General features: G+C 40.4%; 1 protein-coding gene across 1 annotated transcript in view; it reads right to left on the bottom strand.

Moving 5' to 3' along the window:
* Agps (alkylglycerone phosphate synthase) overlaps positions 1-20,138 on the bottom strand; it is a 101,029-nt gene extending 80,891 nt beyond the window's left edge. Inside the window, exons 1-2 of the mRNA XM_052182754.1 lie at positions 19,792-20,138; positions 895-984 (exon numbers count right to left, since the gene is read on the bottom strand). Coding sequence (XP_052038714.1) covers positions 895-984; positions 19,792-20,087 — 386 coding nt within the window. The 5' untranslated portion in view covers positions 20,088-20,138. The remainder of the gene's footprint in view (positions 1-894; positions 985-19,791) is intronic.
* Positions 20,139-22,713: the final 2,575 nt, after the last annotated feature.

Genomic DNA, 22,713 nt, shown 5'->3' with positions numbered 1-22,713 from the left:
AGCTTACAGAATACACCTCTTCTTCCTTTCTCTCAGGTCTTTGGATCAGAATTCAACAATCTAGAAAATGAAGCCTTAAGGAACCCATGCTGGGTGTAGCACAGTAGTGCGATCTTCCAGTCTCTAAAACTAACAGATAAATTCTCTACTTCTATAACTACCTATTCAGCAGTTCTCAATCTGTGGGCTGTGAACCCTTTGGGAGTTAAATGACCCTTTCACATGGGTCACATATCTGATACTTAGATTACAATCATAACAGTAGCAAAATTACAGTTATGAAGTATCAACAATGATTATTTTATGGGTTAAGGGTCACCATAACATGAGGAACTGTATTAGAGGGTCGCAGCTTTAGGAAGGTTGAGAACCACTACCCTAGAAAACAGTCTCTAACAGCACCACTGCATCCTCTTTGCTCCTAATTAATGCTCTACAAATAACCTTAAAGGTGTTATCTTTCATTATAACCCAAATCTAGGTGTAAATTATGAGACTTAAATCCACTTCCAATAAGTCAAAAGCATGGAAGACCAGAGGTGACTCTTTGGATCCTTATTCAGAAAACCCCCTACAGGAGTCATTTGTAAAACAACAGAGTGATGAGAATATGGACTAAATAATTAGATATTATAACAAGTTTGTTACTTTAAAAGTGTGATAATAATAATCAATATATGAATGATTTTAAAGGCTTATTTTTAAAGATATAAAAGTATAGGTATTATGATGACATCAGAATTTAAAATATTATAGGATAAAAAGAAATTGTAGCAAAATGCTGGTAGCTTTTTCTTAGAGGAGGGAACATCATATTATCATGCCCTTTTTTATATGTTTAAAAATATAAGAAAAGGAAAAGAAGGAATAAAGTGAACTTAAAAGCAGGATTACCTTTTCCCAGTCAGCTCAACCTGGCCCTTCTTATTCAATAAGAACTTGGAATCATTATAGCCCCATCCATTCCATTTCATAACTTCTTGCCTAATGAGAAAAAAAAGTATACATGTATATATACATACAAGACCTATCCTGGTGCTAGAGATGATCAGAGTTCAAAGTATGTGATGCTCATACAGAAGACTTGAGTTTGGCAATCAGGATCCACATGGGGGGACTCACAACTACCTGTAGAATCTGACACCTCTGGATATACAACGCTCGTGTGCTAGATCTCTCTCTCTCTTTCTCATGTATACTTGATTAAACTTCATTTTATGAGTTTCTACATAATCATACTATCACTAACTACCACAGTTTCCAACTTAATACTAAGAAAATATGTAAAACCACTAAGACAAACACCAAGATCAATTCACTTATAACAGACTTTAGATGCCAACCTCACACTTCAGCCTTTTTTCTTGTATTCTTTCCAAAACATCCCAAAAAGTTCACTTAACTAGCCTCACAATAGGTATGTGATCACAGTATGTCATCAACATGGCTGGGGTAAAGTAAGAGACTAAAAAGAATTAATCTTATTCACTTGTTTCAGTTTTTTCATGTTCAATTTGTCTCTTATAACTAATATTAATATTCTCTCTCTCTCATACACACACACACACACACACAAACTAAAAGTAATTTTTAACTTTTAAAAAAAAACTTGCTAAACATTTCAAAACCAAACAATGTATCATTGGCTTTTAATTTTCACAATCATTTAAAAGACCTTATGCCCATTACTACTAGTTGAAATAAAAATGAAAACATGAAAATGCCTACATATTAGCAATTCAAATTATAAAATCATTGTAATACGCTGAACATGCTACAATCAACAAATGTAATGCACTCAAAAAGAGATGAAAAAGAGTGGACCTTAAAGATAATTATTTCATCTTAAATACTGAGTCAAAGTAGGCACATAGCCTGGCATGCTCAAATTTCTGGGTATGATCCCTAATAGTGTAAGCAAATTAGCATAAGATGGCCTACATACTTTGCAGTTAAAACTAGGAATGCACTTGAACAAGAAACTTACTTTTACATGTGATAGAAGAACATAAGAATTTTTAATTTTTCTGCTATAATTAAATAAACCAATTGATAAGGTAGTATGATGGTTACATGATGGGAAATTCGCAAAGAATCAATCTTTAAAAAGGCTTTTTTAAAAAGGTAATTTGACTACTAGTAGACATGTTAATAAAGTAGATTTAAAATATAAGTGCTACATTGTAGGCCATAAATCAAGTCTTAACAAGTTAAAAAAGAAAAAATTTTATATCTTATTAGATAATAGTGATAGCAAGAGAAACTACAGACACTCTATAAACAAGCAAAGATTGAACAATGCACTCTTGTGGTTAACTGGAGAAATTAAGGAAGAAATTTACAAATCCCTAGACTCAAATGAAAACAAAAACCAATTTCATCAGAGCTCTGGGACAGAGCAAAGGCCGTTTTGAGAAAGAAGCTTACATGTCTCTGCTGACATCCAAACCTCAGGGCACACTCAGACTTAGTGAACTCCTCGGGAAGGAGATAACAGACCAAGCCTGAAAGCAGTAGTGAGGAAATAATAAAGACCAGGGATGAAATTAATAAACAGAAACTAAAGAGAGCTGTGCCCTGGGAGGGATGGCGTTATAAGATGGGAGAGCCCTTAGTAGGCAGGGTCTAATAGGGGGTCTAATAGGAGGTCTAGTGGCATTAGGGACTTATCCTAAAAGGGGACTGTTCATGCATCCCTGTTTTTTTTTTTTTTTTCTTACAGCCCGGGCATAGAATGACTAATTTGTTCTGCCATGTGCTGCTTAGTGTGATATCTGCCTTACCAATGGCAACACCAAAACAACCAGTACCAGTCACAGAAGGAAAGCCAAAAATGGTTTGGCTCTCCAAACCATGAGCCAAAACAGACCTCTAATTTAGTCACTGATCCTAATTATCCTATGTAAAAGGCTGCAAGTACCTTGATGTGAATTACAGCTTCAACATTTGTAAAAGAGAGTAAACACTTCACGTTACAAAATCCAAATGCTAAAAAGATCCTTAGAAAGTGCCCTGTCCCAGATAAAGAAATTTTACCTAGAGAACATTCAACCCAATCTCTTGACAGTATCTAAAACCTGCTAAATTATACCCTCAGGTAACCAAAATAATTTTAAAAGCCCTCTTTTTAGCATTTTAATATTTTCTCAAAGGCACTATTCTAAATTCTTACTGTGGTCATTCTGCACTGGACCTGACAGAAACATATAAGAATCAAGGAGCAGCTATATCAGTAAGTCTGGTGCCTGATGTCTTCCCTATCAGAGTAAACTTTGCCGTTTAGAATAATAATCTCAAGGCACCAAGAAAACTGCAATAAAGAATACAAACTCCTTAGCTTTCCCAAACATTCCAACAAAAGGACGTTGTTCACAACTAAACCAGAAGTAAATTAGTATCACGTCCCAGGCATTCAAATTCCTGAAGCTAACCACACCAAATTTGATTTGTCAAAACCCAAGACTCTTCCTACTGCCAAAAAGAAGGTTGGCTTGATTTTACCCTATTAAAACATGTTTTACAAACTTGCAGAACCAAGTAGTGCAAACATAAAAAGGAAAAATTACTCGTTGCAACAAAAGAAAATGGGTACTTAGAGACTAGCATCACATATACACAAGGTGGCAGTATTCTCCTAGGAGATGTATGGTTTGCTAACTCCATTTTTCCCACTCCCCAGGCCCATTTCCTAGTCACTAGGTAAAATACTCTATTTAGATTTAGTATTGTTATTACTAATCCATAAGGAGTTCTTTTATTTAGTCTTAAATGAGATCTCACTTTGTGTCTGTCCCTGGAGACAGATCCCAATTCAATAATAACTTACAGGATTCTGGGTTTAGTGCACGGCTTGTGCCATTACTTTTTCTAAGCATGGTATTCTCATTCAAAGTCAGGAAAAGGAAAAGGATATTTCACCTACTTTTATTCTGGGTTAACAATCTTTTTAAAGATCAGTTAGCTAATAATTTTTAAAGCTTTTCTGATAAAATTCTAATGAAAGAGGTCTTTCATCTTAACCAATTTAGAACGTTGACCTATCCACTACAGTTTGAAAAGGGCAGTTTGTTTGCTTGTTTGTTTTTAAGATATATGTATTTTATTTCTATGGGTGCACTGTAGCTGTCTTCACACACATCAGAAGAGGACACCAAAAGCCATTGCATATGGCTATGAGCCATCATGTGGTTGCTGGGAATTGAACTCAGGACCTCTGGAAGAGCAGTCAGTGCTCTTAACCGCTGAGCCAACTCTCCAACCATGCTATAGAGAAAGTGAAGGGAGAAATGCCACTAAGCCTCACTCAGTGCTGGCGGAGCTAACCAACCTCAGTGTCAGCCACTTCCAAACCAATAGCATATGGACACAACAGGCAGAAATCTAACCCTCCTCAAGATTTTCTAATACAGATCTCTATTATCTGGTTTGTGATTGACTGCTATAACCAAAGAGATCATGTGACATAAGAAGTGATGAGAATGGCAACACATAGACACTTCTTGAAAAAATACACTACAAAAATTCCCACAGACCAAGGTATGGTGACATATGCCAGTAGTCGGGAAACTCAGACAGGATCAGAGGTTCAAGGTCAGTCAGGGATGGGGGGAAGAGAAGATAAGGGAAATTCTACAAATGAAGTTTTTTTTTCCACCAACTTCTTTATTGAAAAGAAAAATGAAGTGGAGTTCTCACTAGAAATGTAAAGATTAGGAGGGAGAAAGGTATAATACTAACTTTATTCTAAGTTTAACTTAAAATGTAGGTCTTTTGAAATAAAGACCTACATACCTAGACCTTCTTACCTAAACTTCATACCTAGACTGCCAATCCTACAAAATTATTCTTAAAAACTCAGTAAGAAAGCTTTCAAAAATGTTCACAATGTACACTGCCTGAATCTGACAGTGAAACAAAATCCTTTTTCAAAGAGAGAGTTAATATAAAAAGCTTGGTACTATGTACAATAGTTTGAGTTCTTTTAGAGAAAATCTTAACAATCTATATATGCCTGTTTGTGAGATGTGACATCTAACTTATAAAATAAACTGACCGTTACTAGGTTTTTTGATTAGTATCTGAATCATACACTATTTTCTGTGCCTGATATAAGTTACCACCCTATCTTTATCTGATTACGCTTTTATTTCCCACACAGAGAAGGAACTATGTCAAACAGCATCAAGCACTAATTCAACTTTCTGTGCAGGTCTGTGCTATCTGTGAATATTTCTGAAAGAACCTCCACTTGCAAAACCTGAAGTCTATTCATCAGAGAACTAGAGCCCTGGAAAGCATCCAGTCAATAAGCTGGGGACATGGTGCAGGGCAGAGCAGAGCAGACAAACCCAGCAAAACTGAATATTACCTGGTACCTGGACTTTATTCAAGATACTTGCTGAAATAATCAATGGATGCACACTGTACTTTGAAGATATAAGTAGTCTCAGAAAACTTTATAGCCTCATGCAGACTAAGACTAGCTTCTAATGTCTGATCCTCCTGCCTTTGTCTTCCAAATAACAGACTTATAGACATGTACCAGCATACCAACTTGAAAAGCATAACTCCTACAACACAAGCTGAGCTAGAAGAAAGGTGTAAACAAACCATGCTGCGAGATCCCACTGCTACCACCAGCCACAGTGCTCGCTCTCTCTGAAACCATGAGCCAAAACATACTTTTCTCTTCCCTCAAGATGCTTCTGTCAAGTACTTTGTCACAGTGATGAGAAAAGCTAACAAACTAGGCTCTGTAACATTGCCTGTGGTTGTTGTAATAAAGCTCTACAAACTTTTTGTCCTACAAGAAAAAGTAATAACAATAATTTTGTTTTCCATCATGAATTACTCTACTTGCTCGCTAATTAAATTTGATCACTGGTGGGGATAAATGTGCTACATGATCTAAATGATTAATTACAGGACTGCCAAGATCAGGGTTCTAGAATTGTTCAACAATACCCTTGCCATCTATACAAAATGCCTCATGACAAAACTTACACACTACAATGTCATACTTTAATGCATGCCAATTTCCCTGGATGTCCCTATTGTGTTTCAGCGCTAGTTTGCTATTTGTTGCCAGTCTAATACAAACTTAAATATGGAAATTAATAATACAGAGAATTGTTACAAAAAACATAGGAGGTGTACTAGAGAGATAGCTCAGCGATTAAGAGCACTTATTATTCTTCCAGAGGGCCCAGGTTTAATTCCCAGTACCCAAATAAAGGTTCACAACCACTGGTAACTCCAGTTCCAGGGACCCAATGCCCTCCCTCCTCCAGTTGCATTCATATGGTGTACAGCCATACATATAGGCCAAACATCCAGTTACACAAAATAAAAATATTTTTTAAGGTTTTTAAAAGGAAGAAAAACACAGGTACCCCTACTAAGCAATTCTGCAGAAAAAATCCTGTGCTAAGTATGCACAAGTGATGCCAGTTACATGCAGCTGTAACTCCTGGGTAACTACTAGAGACAAATTCATACCCTGTTCCATAAGGAAATATGTCTACCACATTTTCTTCACTTGAGAATGGAGATCGTGGAAATGCACTCTGTGAGATATTATACAATGATCAGAATCACTCAAGTACACTGGCACTTTTAAAACAATAGCAACTGGTTTTTTTTTTTTCTCTATGTAGAATCTAGATTTACTTTCACTAGATCATATTTTATGCTATTAAAATATATTAATTGTAGTCATCACAAATAAGGCATAAACAGCAACAGTATGGAAGTTGGGGATTATACTATATAGTGCATATTAAGTTGTTCACTGTGAGTTAGAGCTGAAAATTTTATGATTATTCATGGGAGAAAAGAGTGAATCCTCTTATCTGTCTGTGCAGTTTGGAGTTTCCTGTTAAGTATATTCAAATCTTTCAATAAAATATGTAGACATCAAAAAATAGATTTAAATGAAATGAAAGAAGGCTATTTGGCACAAAGAAGAGAGACCACTGGAGGGTAGGTGTACAAAAGTAATGAACAATGATGTATGGAATGAAAACGTTATGATAAAACCCATTATTTTATATGCTAACTAAAAAAATTAATTCAAAACAAGAAAAATGATTGAGAAAAAATTTAGAAACACAGTACTGAATACAGAGAAAAGGAGAAATAAGACCCAGAGCATAACAGCACTTAAGTGAGAAAAATTAACTATATGTTATAGAACATATGTACATTATCTGTCTCTGTATGGGTACCCATCAATGTTGTTGTTTCCTTTTTCACCTAAAAATATCTTACCTAAAATATTATTAACACCCAGCAGCAGTTCCTTCTACTTTGTAACAGTTAAGAATGTTATCTTTGCTTCCAGGAACCAAAGTAGGGAAAATCAACCTCACAGAGTTTGGAGATGGCTCAGTGGCCAAGAGTATTAGCCACGTGTGCAGTATTAGACTCTTGTGAAGGCAAGAGAATCTGAGTTCACTTTTCCAGCATCCACATAAAAGCCAGGCATGGCAGTATGCCTGTAACCCAGCACTGAAGGGTGGAAATAAGAGATTAGGAGACTGTCTCAAAGCGGTAAAGTAGACAGCAACAAAGAAAGACACCTAATATCTTCTGCACATTCACATACTTGCACACACTCACACATTACGAGAGAGAGAGAGAGAGAGAGAGAGAGAGAGAGAGAGAGAGATTGAGATTAAAAGACTCAATCACATCAGCAGTATAAACATTACTCACTTTAAATGCACCCTAAACCTAACCTAGGACTAGAATTTCTGGCAGTGGGCACTCAGAACCCACATTTCTGAAAAAGCACTATTAGGATATCCCAACAAGGCCATCCACACACAGTAAGCACTACCTTAAGGTGTCAGCAGAAGTCAAGAATAGAAGAATCATCTACTGAACGAGGAACACAATACTTAAGGTCAGTGCTATGAAATCAAGTTGTTCTCACCAACTTTCTCCAAATCCACAGATGAGCACTGCGAGAAAGAAAGCACTAGCCCACTGCACTCAGCAGAGAGGTGAGCTCAAGGAGTTCAGCAGTGTCAGAGGGCAAGAGGGCAAGCGCAAAGGCAGCGGTACCAGGGAGTGGAGAGTGTACCCAGCACAAGGCTCAGATCTCTGCCCGACATTTTTAAGAAGAGAATAAGAGCTACCCAACAGAATTTTTACCTAAATCTTAGTAAATGTTATACAACCTCCTAGTTTTATACGTTAGGCTTACAAGCACAAAAAATTTTTTAATTATTTTATCAATGAAATTGGCTCTAACACAAGAATGTTTACTCAAAGTCCAGTAGTATGGTAAACATTTCACACAGTGGCAACAAAGAGCCATGATTCCTGAGAGCCACCAAGGATGTCTAATGAAAGTAGATAATATCACTGCTGAGTGTGAGGCGGCACAAGAACTGTCTGAGTCTGCTCTTCAGCACTACCCAGCCTCCCTGGAGCAGAGGTGGTGGTTTCTGCTCTCTGTCAATGGTTTGTTTCCTCTATTCCAAGGGTATATCCTTGCCACTTGAGTATCTCTCTACTTCCTAGTCCAGCACCCAGTTTTTACTACTTTTTACCAGGTTTATTCAATACTTCCATGGTGTTACACCATACTGTAAAACTAAGAGGTTTATAATCAAGATCTATTTCCTTCTTACATTAGTTCTGGAGTACAGCTGTCTTTACACCTATTTAACACATGGGGGATGGGGGAAAAGGTCCAGGAATTTTCAATAACTTCAAGCCGTACCTAATACTGGAGCCAGATGTGTCCAACTTGTAGCCCTGGGCCTCCGGTCCCCAGGACTATAAAAAAGCCCCAACATAAAATGGTAAACTTAACTTAAACATCAGAAGTTTGTTGTTTTAACTCCACTGTATGGTTCTCAAACATAAACTTTCTAAGTACAATAATCATAAGGCAAACTAAGAAGGTTGGTCCTCTGGCTCTAGCACTCCTTACTACAGCTGCAGTGAGTGCCAAGTAGTCCAAGGCAGCAGCAGCCAGCATGCCCTTCTAGCTGATAGCAGGTGGTTTACTATGGTGCATGCAAACGTTCAATTCTCTGGAGATGATAAATACTGAATAGCCAAGCTGAGGTAGAAAGCACAAGAATTTTTGCACCTACATGACTGAAGTATAAAGCTATGCACGAAAGCTATAGGCAGCAGCAGCCAACAAGCAGCATCAATGGGAAGCATGGGGGTAAAACAGTATTTTCTACATATCATGTTGCCACCAAAAGTACAACTCATTTTGCTTTGAAACTGCTCACACTTGCCTCTGCAGGCACCCTGCACATGGTACACAGATACACATGCAGGAAAAACACCCATCCACATAAAATAACAGTAATGACAACAACTTTAAAGAACTGCTTACGCTCCAGCTATTCCCCAACACAAAATTCCCAGACACAAAAATGTTATCATAACTCCTGGGACATCATGCCCTTTTTATGTCTGCTTATCTTCGTACCTGCTCCATGTCCCTTCTCTGAAATGCCCTTCTCCCACTCAAGAACTACTACTAATCAAGGGAGCCCGTCCAAAAGCCTCTTTTGAAATGCTTCTCCTCTCTTCCTCAAGGATTTATGACTCCCTCTGTACACAGTAATTATAACATTTATTATATCCTCTATATCGTATCTGTCTATCAAGCTCCACTGGACTGTCAATCACTTGTGCAGTGATAGAAGTTAACATAGCACCAGCATGCAGCACTCAGTTTCCCTGAGCAAAGACTGGTCTCATAATGGAAATCATTTAAAAGAGAAAGATTTATTTAAAAAAAAAAAAAAAAGGAAAAGAAAAGAAAACCCAGCTACACAGAGACCACTGACAAGGCCCCAACATTAGAAAAAAAATCAAAATTTTAAGCATCTTTTAAGTCACAGCTAAAGAAATGACCCTGTTGGAGCGGTGGTGGCACACGCCTTTAATCCCAGCACTCGGGAGGCAGAGGCAGGAGGACTTATGAGTTTGAGGCCAGCCTGGTTTACAGAGTTGAGTTCCAGGATAGCCAGGGCTACACAGAGAAATCCTATCTCGAAAAACCAAAAAGAAAAAAGAAAAAGAAATGACCCTGATCTATCAGACTGAATAAGGGGTGGGGACGAAGCTCAGTGCTGTTAAAGATACAAGCTGGTTTTAAGCATCCAGAAAAGGAAAACTATGAAGAAAAACAATAGAGTTCTAGAAATAATGGTACACAGCACATGTATGCAGAGTTGGAGAAATCAGCAAAGCATTCATTCACTTAGAATCAGCCAATAGTTATCAATTGTAAAATGAGTCTTGGAAGAGATAGCACCTTAAAAGTCCCCACAAGATTGGTGAAAGTTACTAACAGTCCAAGTAGATGAAGCTGAGATAGATGTGGAAGAATGGACTAAGGACTGGAACACAGTTGACGATGTAGCCCTTGTCTAACATGTACAAGGTTTCAATTCCCTGCGTACACACACACAATAATAAAAACCAATAATAAATTCATCCTCCCCACTTTCATCTAACTCAAATTAATGCTTAAAACCAACCATCCTAATCAATACATGTTCCAAAACACTAGATTTCCTTTTATGAAGAAGCCAATTATATAAAATCTTTAGTAGGCCTGGCAAACTAAGTGGTATTTTAATAGCCCCAAAGCTAGATTCTAGCAAAGTTCAAGCCCCTGTTGAAGAAATGTAGATTCCCACCAGGTAATCTGAGCAGGCACTGTAAAGTCTGTAAATTGGGTGATTCTTATTGCTTTACTCCAGGCTTCAAAACATAAACACTGCCTACTTGATGGTATGCAGTTTCTAACTTAGTAACCAGAAAAAGAACAGAGACTTACAGTGAGGTGATTGGCAAGAACAGGACTGGTATTCTGATCAAACCCCTGGTAAGTAACTTCAAGCACGCTACAAGAACAATATATCACATGAATCCACACAGCAGTTTTTCAGTGAATGACATGATGGTATCTACAGCTCCAAATCACAGCTAGGAAGCAGAACACTCATCAGTAGTAACTGAATTACTGGAAACCTAAGTTTTCTTTCATAAGTAAGCATAATCAGCTACTAAAAATCCAACATTACCTATAAAAATGCTTGAAAAATCAAAGGCAGGTACTGATTAAATGTGTAATTTGGAAAGATTTAGATTTGTGCTTTTAGCCAAAATCTTGTAAGTTCACAAATACGTAAATGTGGAAAGCATTTTAATGTCCCTGTCCTAGAGAATGATGATGTTCACTCGTCACACAAGCCTGGGACCCAAGTTCAACTCTTAAAGCCATGTAAATTCAGAAGAGAATAACTCCATAAAATTGTCCTCTGACTTCCACATGTGCACTCTGGCAAGTGCATGCACATGCATGCACATCTGTAGCACACACATGTATGCACATTTGTAGCACACACATGCACGCACATCTGTAGCACACACACATACACATATACACACACAATAAATCCTTCTGAAATTCCCACTTAATCAATCAGTTTACAAGAATGATTAGTGACCAGTTAAAAGGTATTCTCTCAAATAACTGGCATGGTTAAGGAGACTACACACAGTGTAGATATACTACATAGTAAATAATGAAAACCAAACTCACTAAATATGAAACTAATCATTTTAGCCTCTTCTTTTCCAATAATACATACAGAACAGTCACTGCTAGAAACTTCATATTAAAACAACTAAAATGAAAAGTATCAATTACTCAAATGCTCATTAATAACAAACTATAGTAACAGACATGCAATGTGTGGTGGTTTGAATATGCTTGGCCTAGGAAGTGACACTATTAGGAAGTGTAGCCTTGTTGGAGTAGGTTTGGCCTTGCTGGAGGAAGTGTGTCACTGTGGGAGTTGTCAAGGAGACCCTCCTCCTAATCCCTTGGGAGCCAGTCTTCTCCTAGCAGCCTTCAGATGAAGATGTTGAACTCTCAGCTCCTCCTGCACCATGCTTGCCAGGACATTACCATGTTCCCTGCCTTGATGATAATGGACCTCTCAACCTGTAAGCCTGCCCCAATCAAATGGTGTCTGTTCACATCAATAAAACCCTAAGACACAATATAATACTTTTCAACAATCAAGGTGAACGAAATGAATAATTACAGCCTCCATCAGTAAAGCAGTTGTTGTGCAAGTGTGAGGACCTGAGCTTAGATCCTTTGAATCCATATAAAAAACTAGACACAGTGATATGTGTGATTCCCAGCACTAGAAGGGAGAGTCTGAAGAATCCCTGGGGCTTGCTGCCCTACCTTACTGATTCTACATGAACCAGTAAGCTTCCAAAAGAAACCGTGTCTGAAAAAATAAGGCAAGCAAAAGAATGACTAAAGAAGATACCTGACACTGACCTCTGACCTCTACATGTTTGTGCACACACACTCACGCACACATACACACACTCATTCATATAAAGTAGACGCCAGGTTGGGAAGATAGTTCAGTGGATTAAAGTGCTTACCACACAAGAGTAAGGATTGGAGTTCAGATCCCTAGATGCCACATAAGAGAGTTAGTAAAGCAAAACAGACCTGTAACCACAGCACTTGGGGCACAAAATCAGAAGACTCCAAAATCAAGTTATGTAGTTTAACTACAGGAATTGGCAAGATCCAGGTTCAGTGGGAGGCCCCATCTCAATAAATAAAGTAGGGACTGGGATATGGCTCAGCAGCTAAAAGCACTTAATGCTCTTGTAACAGACCTAGGTTCAGTTCCCAGAACCTACACTCCAATACGCTCTTCTGGACTTTTTAAAAAAGAAGTGTGGGGCTGGAGGCCTACACATATAGTTAAAAAATCAATTCACCTTTTTATAGTGCTGGAGAGATGGCTCAGCAGCCAAATCTACACTTTACTCGTGGATCGCCCAAGTTCAATTCCAAGCATCTATATCAGGTAGTTCACAAATGCCAGTAACATCAGTTCCAGGGAGTCAGATACCCTCTTCTGGCCTCCCCAGACACTGTACTCACGAGCACAACCCTCCCCCCCCCACACACACACACTTATGTACATATTATTAAAATTTTAAAATAAATAAGGTAGGAAACAAACAAGAAAGATACCAATATCAATGTCAGGCCTCCTATGTATGTGCACACACATGCATACACACATATGAAAACACATGTACATATGTATATTTAGAACAATTCAAATAAGTTTTTGTTCCATATACCATTCCCATATTATCTGCGCAACACCAAACAATATGCTTTGCATCTGGAGGAAAACAAACATCAAGGAAGAAGAAAGGATGATCCAGTTATAGAATGTATGGTATGTAACTACAGTACATCATTATATCAAAGAATGAGAAATGGGCCTAAAAGGACTGATTCAGACAGGTTCTCCCGTCATAAGCTGCCCTGTCAAAGGTTCTGTGTGGCGTACTGCAGTAGCAATGGTGACAGCAGCACATTTTCTAAGAAATGTTCAGGTTCTAGGTAGCTTTTTTAACCTGTTTCTCTTATTTCCTCAGAAACATTTCAGCCATACCTCCATTCCACAGCTCCTGTATCTAGCCCTAGAAGACTAGAAGAACACAAGTTTGGAGGTCTGTTCCCAAGTCTCATGCTCACTCTTTCTCAGGACAGAGGTGATCAGAATACTCATTGATTTCTTAGAGAAAGCACCAAGCACCTGGGTTAATCTTTTTCTTTCTCTTTAAAATATTCTCTCATGTTAGCTCCCTGGAGCTATCTCCCCACAGAGGAAGCCTGTAATATAATACTGCCTATTTCATGATCCATCTAATTCAGGGTAAATATTAGCCATGTTCATAATAGATGACATTTCACTTCTTTTTTTTTTTAATTTTTGTTTTATGTGTGTAAGCATTTTGCCTGCATTTATTATGTGTACCACATGCCTGCCTGGTGCTCTCAAAAGCCAGAAGAGGATGTAAAATCCTCTTAAAAGATAGCTGTGAACCACACTGTGAAGGTGGTGAGGACCAAACTCAGATCCTCGGCAGGAGCAGTAATGCTCCTTACTGTTGAACAACTTCTCCAACCAACATTTTTATTTCTGTTGTGTCTTGTTAAATCATCACTCAGCTGATTCTGGACTCAGACATTGGGAAAGACATTATCCTGAAAAATCCAACAAATAAGACAGAGAGCAGTTACTATGTTGCTCAAGGGTAGACTCCACTCAAGATTCTCTGATTTAATTTAGGGTTGAAATTAACATACTAATCACACAAATAGCAGAAATCTTTTCAATTATAAGGAAATAAAGAATTAATACCTGGCAGTGGTGGTGCACTCCTTTAATCCCAGCACTTGGGAGGCAGAGGCAGGTGGATTTCTGAGTTCAAGGCCAGCCTGGTCTACAGAGTGAGTTGCAGCCAGATCTATACAGAGAAACCCTATCTCAAACACACGCACACACAAAAGAAAAAAAAAAAGAATTAATATCTGCTTTTTTTTTTTAATATCTGCTTTTAAAGTTCTATAAAGTATCTCATGGGACTACAACAGCATTCCATTTCTCTGTAGCCTAAGAGCAGATCCCTGAATTTCCTCCCAGATATTCTTACTAATGAACTTGGAATAGACAGCTCCACAATAATCTCTGGACATGAGGAACATTTGGAGGCCTGCTTTATGTCACTGTGCAAACCAAAGATAAACATCAAGGTTTCTTACTCCAAACAGTCTAAACCAAGCAGTAACTCCTCTAAGACCCCTCTACTTCTCATCTAATCTTGGTTCTCCTGCATTCCCCACTCTCTTGTATTACCAACACTGTGCCCTCCAACAAGAGCAGCAACAAAACTCACTCATAACTTATAAGCAGTTAGTCTATCTTCTTAAACCACACTTTATTGTTCCTAAATTTTGAATTTCACTTTGATGGGATATTCCTAATGTAGCAGTAATACAACATAAATAACACATTTAATACAAGACACAGTATTCAACTGGCATTATGACAAATGGTTTTAAACTTAGCACACAAAAAAAGCAACCTGAAAACTTTACCCCAGGAATAAATACCATGGTGTAACAACAGGGAATCAACACAGGAATGAGCTCTGGTAGAGATGAGGCCAGAGCTGAAACGCCATCTCATTCACTTCACAACTGCCTATCACTAGCCCAACAAAGTCAGCTGAGCTTCTACTTCCTGTCTGTAAGGGACATATACCACCACCTTTTTTCCAGAGCTGTAAATGATGTAATATAACGCAATGTACACATGCTTTAGAATGGTACCTTGGATGTTAACGAACTCAATTTAAAACTCCTATTAGCACCATCACTAGAATTCCCAGCTGAGAACTCATCATACCATTCTACATCATTTGGTATAGCTACCAAAATAAGCTTCAATTTTTCCAAAAAAAAAAAATGAATGTTATTATAAGTCACTTGTACAAATAACCTTTGCTATAGAAATGAAGCTATGAGCTGCCTTCCTAGAAAGCATTTGCAAGAAGTCAGCTCAGCTTTCTCTCTTCTGGAGAACATTTACCAAAGTTGTGACATATGCTAAGTAATGTCACCAAGGAACTGTTCACCATTTTTCCCCCAAGACAGGATCTCTCTTTGGCCTGGAACTCAAATTGGCAAGGCTGTCTGGCCAGAAAGCTACTAGGAGCCACCTGTCTCCACCTCCCTGGCAATGAACATATAACTCTTACATGGATGTTGACACAACACATCTCTTCATCCAAACACATGTCTTCATCCTTGTGGGCATACCTTTTACCAACTGAGCTGCCTCCCATGGTCTTAAATAACACATTTTTAAAGAATGACATATGTAGGTTGGGGCTGTAACTCAGGAATGGAGCCCTTGCCTAGCTTGCACGATACCATGTCCTTACTGCACCTCTGCCTTAGTGCCAGCAACTATTGACCATTCCAGTCCAAGCAGTCCTTCCCAGGTGATGGTGCGGGCTCCTCCACTCACTCGCCTCTCAGCTGTCTTTCACCACCTCACATGCTATCATTACTTGTCCACTGTCTCTACTCCAACTAGAATCCAAGTTCCATAAGGGCACAGCTTTGGGCACTGCTGTCTGCTATTTCCATGAATGGATGGACTGATTATCTGTAAGCCAAGCCCTCAAGGCCCACCATCACCTTCTTTTCATCTAGTCCCATCTATACCAACACTCAACTGTCACCTAAATACAACTTGTACTTCCATGGCTCCTTGCTGTGCCACCTCAAACTTTCCTCATTATTCAATCTGTCCATCAAAGTATCAACAGTGTTTTTCAAACCTTCTTCAGGAAGCATCTAGCCCCAGAGAGTATGCTGCTCTTTCTTTCCTTTGTGCTGCATTCATACCTTCATCTACACTGGCACTAATTAAATTACTGGAACTTGTATTGCAGCCTCTCTTCCTAGAATGTGAGTTTCAAAAGGCTTTATCGTCACCTTAGTACAGCCCTTGTCATAAAGCAATTTATTGGCAAATATTCACTAAACAAACATAAGCATGACTATTCTGTAAGAGGATTGAAAGAATGGCATGTTAAGAAGTCATTTCTCCAAGCTTATGATAAATTTAAGTATATGCACTCATGAGAAAAAACAATGTTAACTGTACTGGCTGGTTTTGTGTGTCAACTTGACACAAGCTGGAGTTATCACAGAGAAAGGAGCTTCCCTTGAGGAAATGACTCCATGAGATCTAGCTGTAAGGCATTTTCTCAATTAGTTATCAAGGGGAGAGGGCCTAGCCCTTTGTGGGTGGTGCCATCCCTGGGCTGGTAGTCCTGGATTCTGTAAGAAAGCAAGCTGAGCAAGCCAGGGGAAAGCAAGCCAGTAAGGAACATCCCTCCAGGGCCTCTGCATCAGCTCCTGCTTCCTGACCTGCTTGAGTTCCAGTCCTGACTTCCTTTGGTGATGGACAGCAATGTGGAAGTGTAAGCTGAATAAACCCTTTCCTCCCCAACTTGCTTCTTGATTATGAAGTTTGTGCAGGAATAGAAACCCTGACTAAGACAATAACCAATATCACTATCCAGAGTAATGAAAGAAGAGTAAGACGCAAATCACCAAAAGATTCCAAACTCACTGAGCACAGCTCTAATCAACCTTGCTGGACATGTACCTCATGTCCCAGCTCGTGACCCAGCTAAGCAGCATGAATTGAAAGCCTTGGGTTTCCCAATGAACAATAACCACGTAGAAAGATCACACTGAGAAAGCTTTTAATGCTTCATCCAACATGGTTGTATGCTTCCCTTAACCCATGGTAGTAGAGTACTTTGCACTGAATTAAATGCAAGCATTCTGATTAAACTTCAGAGTAGTTCTACAGTGTAGATGTTACCACTACCCAGCTAACACTGAGCTTCCTCCCACCTTCACCCCACTATAAGTTGGCTGCAGTTGTCCCTAGGCTACCAACAGCTTCAGTCTTTGACAGCCATACAAGGAGCACCCCTACTTAGAGCAGTTCCCTCAACCTCAGGAAGTCTTACCCACCCTGGCAGCAGCGGCACACTTCTTTAATCCAAGCACTCGGGAGGCAGAAGCATGTGGATCTCTGAAAGTGAACCTGGTGTACAAAGCTAGTTACAGGGCAGCCAGGGCCACATAGAGAAAACCTGTCTAAAAAAAAAAAGAAGAAGAAAAAGAAGAAGTAGTCTTACCTATTACATCAGAGCACTGCTATTTCTTCTCTAAATGCTGAAGGCAAAGGCCACTAAATCCAGTCTTAAGGAAACCTGCCCTGTCTACTTAATTTAATAATGTAGGTGCACATATAAATGTTTAATCACACAAATACATGCAAATAGGAAAACAGTTATGTGTATGAAGTCATTAGGAAAAAAATGAAAAATCTTAAACTCCACAGCAGCTAATATAACATCAGTAAAACCAGAGGCTATAAGTGACTCTCAATTGTACCCTCTCCTACCACCAAGTAACCAAATTCTGGAAAACGTATCTCCTCATATTCTTAAAATGGTATGCCTTAATTCAGAGTTCCAGCATTATGCATTAAAGATATGAGATTCGGTAGCAGAGGCAGGCAGATTTCTGAGTTCAAGGCCAGCCTGGTCTACAGAGTGAGTTCCAGGACAGCCAGGGCTACACAGAGAAACCTTGTCTTGGAGAGAAAAAAAAAAGATATGAGATTCATAAGCAACTACAGCTATTTGTTGAGAGCTTGTAACAGACAGTACTCTGAACATCTTTCAGCTGCATTTCTCTGTTGCCAAAGCAAAAATACAAAGCAGGGAGTAGTTCTTTGGTTTTATTTGGTTTTGTTTCTGTTTTCTGAGACAGGGTCTCCAGTCTCTACCTCCCAAGTGCTGGGATTAAAAGTATACCCCAACAGATCTGGCTCTACTTCTTTCTTAAAATGAGGGGACACTGCTCTGAGGGTAAAAAAAGGCCTAATGGAATACCAACCTAGGTCTGTTTCCAGATATTACAGTGCCAACCAAATCTTCATTTCCATTCCCATGTGTCCTTTCTGAAAAGTAAATATGATTTTCCTTCCATCTACAAACCCTGAAACAAGTGCCCCTAGGGCCCCTCCCTCAGCCCTGTCATCCTCACAGCTTCTGCCACACCTGAGTTCTTTAGTCCCTACTTCCTTTACCGGTAAACCTACTGTTTGTCTTCCATGAACATTCTTCCCCGCCAGCACTATTTTCATTACAAACTTCAAGACTTATACAGAAACCTCTGGCTCAGAAAAACAAATACATATACTCAAAACTGGGGTTAAATGATCATGAGTTTCAATTATTAGCTAAATTTCTTATCCTGTATTACTTAGTGCCCTACAGTGAATAGCTAATTTCAGAATCCCTGCATTTCTAGCAGTGTGTATGCAGTGAGAACTTACTTACATGGGTTGAATTAATTAAGAAGTCCATTTGATTTGCTTTTGATGTGTAAACTGTAACATTGGTACATGCCTGCTACCTGCAGCATTCTTCTTAATTTTTTTTCTGATTTCTTCATCTGTAAAATGGGAGACTATTGCACCTACCTAATAGCTTAGGAACTTAGAAGTAATAGATTTAGCACCATCTCCAGCACTTTGAAAGTACACTTTCAAGTTAGCAAAATCTAATTGTTTTTCATTCTCCAAGTTTTTCCAAACTGATCATCTCAGAAAACACCATCTCTAGACAGCTTTCATTAGAGATAGAGATTCTCCTCCAATGGACTTAAGATTTTACAAACATTCCTCATTCAGACTCTTATCTTTTAGCTTCTTAAAGGATCAGTAGCTGGAATACCAAAGTCTTAAGTCACTAATGCTTGCAGTCGACAGTGTAAGTCACTCACTCACTCACTGGTTTCCTCCCTTAAAGTTAGAATCCATACCACAAGGAAGTGGTAACCTACCCTACAGAAACTACTCAACACCCTTCCCCCAGAGTACCACCATCCCACTCCAGCTTGTCCCGCACCCAGGTTTTTTGAAATTCGCAGAAATCTGATTATCTAGTGCAAATTTAAACCTCCTCCTCATAGATTAAGAACCCTTTTGCTACCCGTTACAAGATAGAGTTTCTAGCATCAAAAACCAAGAGAGGGGATCCGCTTAAACCCTTCTCCCCCACGAGGTCAAGAAATGTGTTCCCTTCAAAAAGAGACCAAAATCTGGAGAAGCCATCCCGCCCCTTCTCAACAGAGTCCTGTGTGTCTGGTCCACTCCCAGTCCGCAAGCTAATGTACTCGCAGGGACCGGAATGCCTTCCGCCCACCGTGCCAACTCCCTGCCCACTCCCGTGCTCTCCTCTCCCTCAGCCCAGGCCGCTCATGGCCTCCCGCCGCCAGCTCCATCCCGGGCCGCTACTCACCGCTTCTTGGGGATGGTGCCCGACTCTGGCGCGGCAGGAGTGGCGGCGGGCGACGCCCCGGCCGACGACGCGGCTCTCCGCGCTTTGCACTCATTGGTACTCGGAGCCTCCTGGGGCCGGCCCAGCAGATGGCCCGACAGAACCCGCAGCCGCCGGCGCGCACGGCCCGCGTCTGTATCCCGCTCGCTCGCGCCCGCCTCGCCCGCCGCCTCCGCCATGGCTTCCGCCTTGTGCCGCCACCCGAGGCCGCTGGGCGCGGGTGAAAGGTCACTCAGAGCGGCGCCCCGCGCGACCATTCGCTGCGGCGCATCCCGGCAGTCACTGCGGCGACTGGCGGCAGGAGCCTTGCGCCTGGAGCTTCAACGGGCTCTGTCCCCGCCCACAGCAGCCTCGCCCCGCCCCTCCCGCCTCGGCCCCTCCCGCCGCCGCGCCTCGCCACGCCTCGTCCTGGCGTACCTGCGGAGCAGGTGAGTTCCAGCGGAGTCCGGATTGGCCCAAAGGCGCCGGAGCGGAGCCAAACTACACAGAACACCCGCAGTTGCCAAACCTATGGGTGTGGTGTCCTGGATGTGGCCCGAGCGCCCGGAGGCTATTTTCTGGGACTGATGCCTAGGAGCCTGAATAGTGGGCCGGTGGTGCTGCTGATCTGGCAACGGAGCCGTGCCTGGTGAACTTACCCTGCTAGGTCAAAAACAATAGAACTATAGAACAATAGAAGTAGTGCCCCATCAGTCTCATCACCTACTTAGTATCTAGAACTGTGCTCAGCATTCATGTGGAGGTCAGAGGACAATTACCAGTAGTCTCTTTCCACCATGTGGATCCAGGGCAACAAACTCCGGTCGTCAAACTTCATGGCAAGTTCCTTTACCTACTGAGCCATCTTGCCCACCCTGAGGTGTATTTTTTATACAGCCCTCAAGCTAAATGGTTGGGTTTTTTGGTTTGTTTGTTTACTTAAAAAGGTGGTATCTGCAAAAATAGAATTGAGTTTGTTTTGTGTTAGCCAAGTACTCCTAGGCATGGGGCCTACCCTGAAGTGTGGTTAATATACCTAGTGAGACTCCACTGGAGAAAAGTGATTTTCTTTTGCGGGTGGGTACAGGTTTCAGATAGCTTTTTGTTTAATGGTGGGACACTGTGTCCACTTCACCCTCTCAGCTCTAGGACTCCATCTGGCTTGAGTCTCTGTAGGTCCTTTACATGCTGTCACCGTTTCTGTGACTTCGTATGTGAATTAGTTCTGTTTTATCCGTTAGACATTTTGGAGCCATCCATCACCTCTGGCTTTTAAATCTTTCCTCCTCTTCTGTGTAGATCCCTGAGCCCTGAAGGGAGGAGTTTGATGAAGATATTTTATTTGGGTGGCTTATCATCTTTTTATACTTGATTTTCAGATGATATAAAAGCTACCAAGGCCTAGTAACATCCATTTTGTGGAACTACCCAAGGTCTCTGTTGGATTTCCTTTGCCCTTCTTCTGACTTTTAAGTTCATGAGCTCTGTTTCGGTGAACCTTCTCCCACCAAGGCAAATCTGCTCCTGCTGGGTGTGACAGGGATTGGGTGGATGACTAAGAAAGCAGATATACATTCCTGAACATTTCATAACAGAAGAGATCCTTTGACATCATTCTCTGCTAGAGAAATAGCATCTTACTTAAAAAGAAAAAATTGAATCTCAGTTTGCCTTCCAGTGCCTTGCACATAAGCATAATGACCATTTTGTCTTGCACAAGCTAAAGAAAAAGACACAATCATATCTATTAGCTTGATAGACATCACCAGAGACGTTGGAGGTGACTTAGTCCAAGAATTAACGAGCTAAGGGTTTTTCCTAACCGCTGTCCTCTCCATAATTCATCCACTTGCTCCACTTCCTCATATTTTCCTTCCATTATCTTCATCCAACAAATTCAGATGTCACCAGTGACATTGTTGCAGAGGAAAATAATAGCATTGGCTTAGACTTATCAGTTACTGAGTCTCGATGCTCTACAGCTTCTAATACAGATCATCCTTTGCTCTTGCAAGAGCATATTTATTCACCTGCGCTTCCTTAAATAAAGCAGAAACTCTGTCCTCATCTGGCTCCTTCTGTGCGTCCTTGTTCCAGGGGCCTCACCGCCATTTTGTTCCACTAACCTCAGTTTCTTTCACTGTCTTTTTGCCTGTGTACAGCTGATACTTCATCCATGCTTTTCTCTGTGTGCATTACTTCCCTAAGCATGTCTGTTCTTCACTTACGATGAATGTCTTTATTTAATTTTCATTTATGTGTTTCTCTTCCTCCAAAACGGCCAAAGACTTCATGAAGGCAGAAGTCATATTGTAGCCGAGACTTACAGTCAGTTTATAAGGAGCTCGAATTTTTGAATCTAGGGAAAAGGGCTAGAGCCACAGATGAAAATGGTCTAGTTAGTAATCATGTTTGATTGCCTTCTACGATAGCACTGCAGTGGTCCGTGCAGACCATCTCGTCTTCAACCTGGATCTTGGTCACACTCCTCCAAGGATGGTGTGTATCCACAGACGTCAGAGAGTACAAACAGGAGGTACTTTATTATCAGTTGTTGATTAACAACTTTAAACAGAGTAAGACAGCTTGAATATTACCACACAGGATTTAAATAAAATAGGTTTAACTCTTGTCCGCAGTAGGATGCTGTCCGGGAGCCATGGAAGCTCCCAGAAATGTTTTGTGATCTGGAGTTTTTCTTTGATTTTTGCTTGCTTGCTTGCTTGCTTGCTTGCTTGCTTGCTTGCTTTGGCTGACTAGAAGTCAGGATGAGATGGAGATGGCCTCCAGTTCACAAGAGCCACCCGCCTCTGCCTTGACTACAATGTTAGAATTAAAGGCCTGTGCCTCTCTGCTAGCAACCTTGGGGAATGTTACAACTTTTGGAAGCTGGAAGCAGCTGTT

The sequence above is a fragment of the Apodemus sylvaticus genome, chromosome 5, assembly GCF_947179515.1.
Source record: "Apodemus sylvaticus chromosome 5, mApoSyl1.1, whole genome shotgun sequence".
In the NCBI taxonomy this organism is placed as follows: domain Eukaryota; kingdom Metazoa; phylum Chordata; class Mammalia; order Rodentia; family Muridae; genus Apodemus; species Apodemus sylvaticus.
This window is presented reverse-complemented; position numbering and strand designations above follow the sequence as displayed.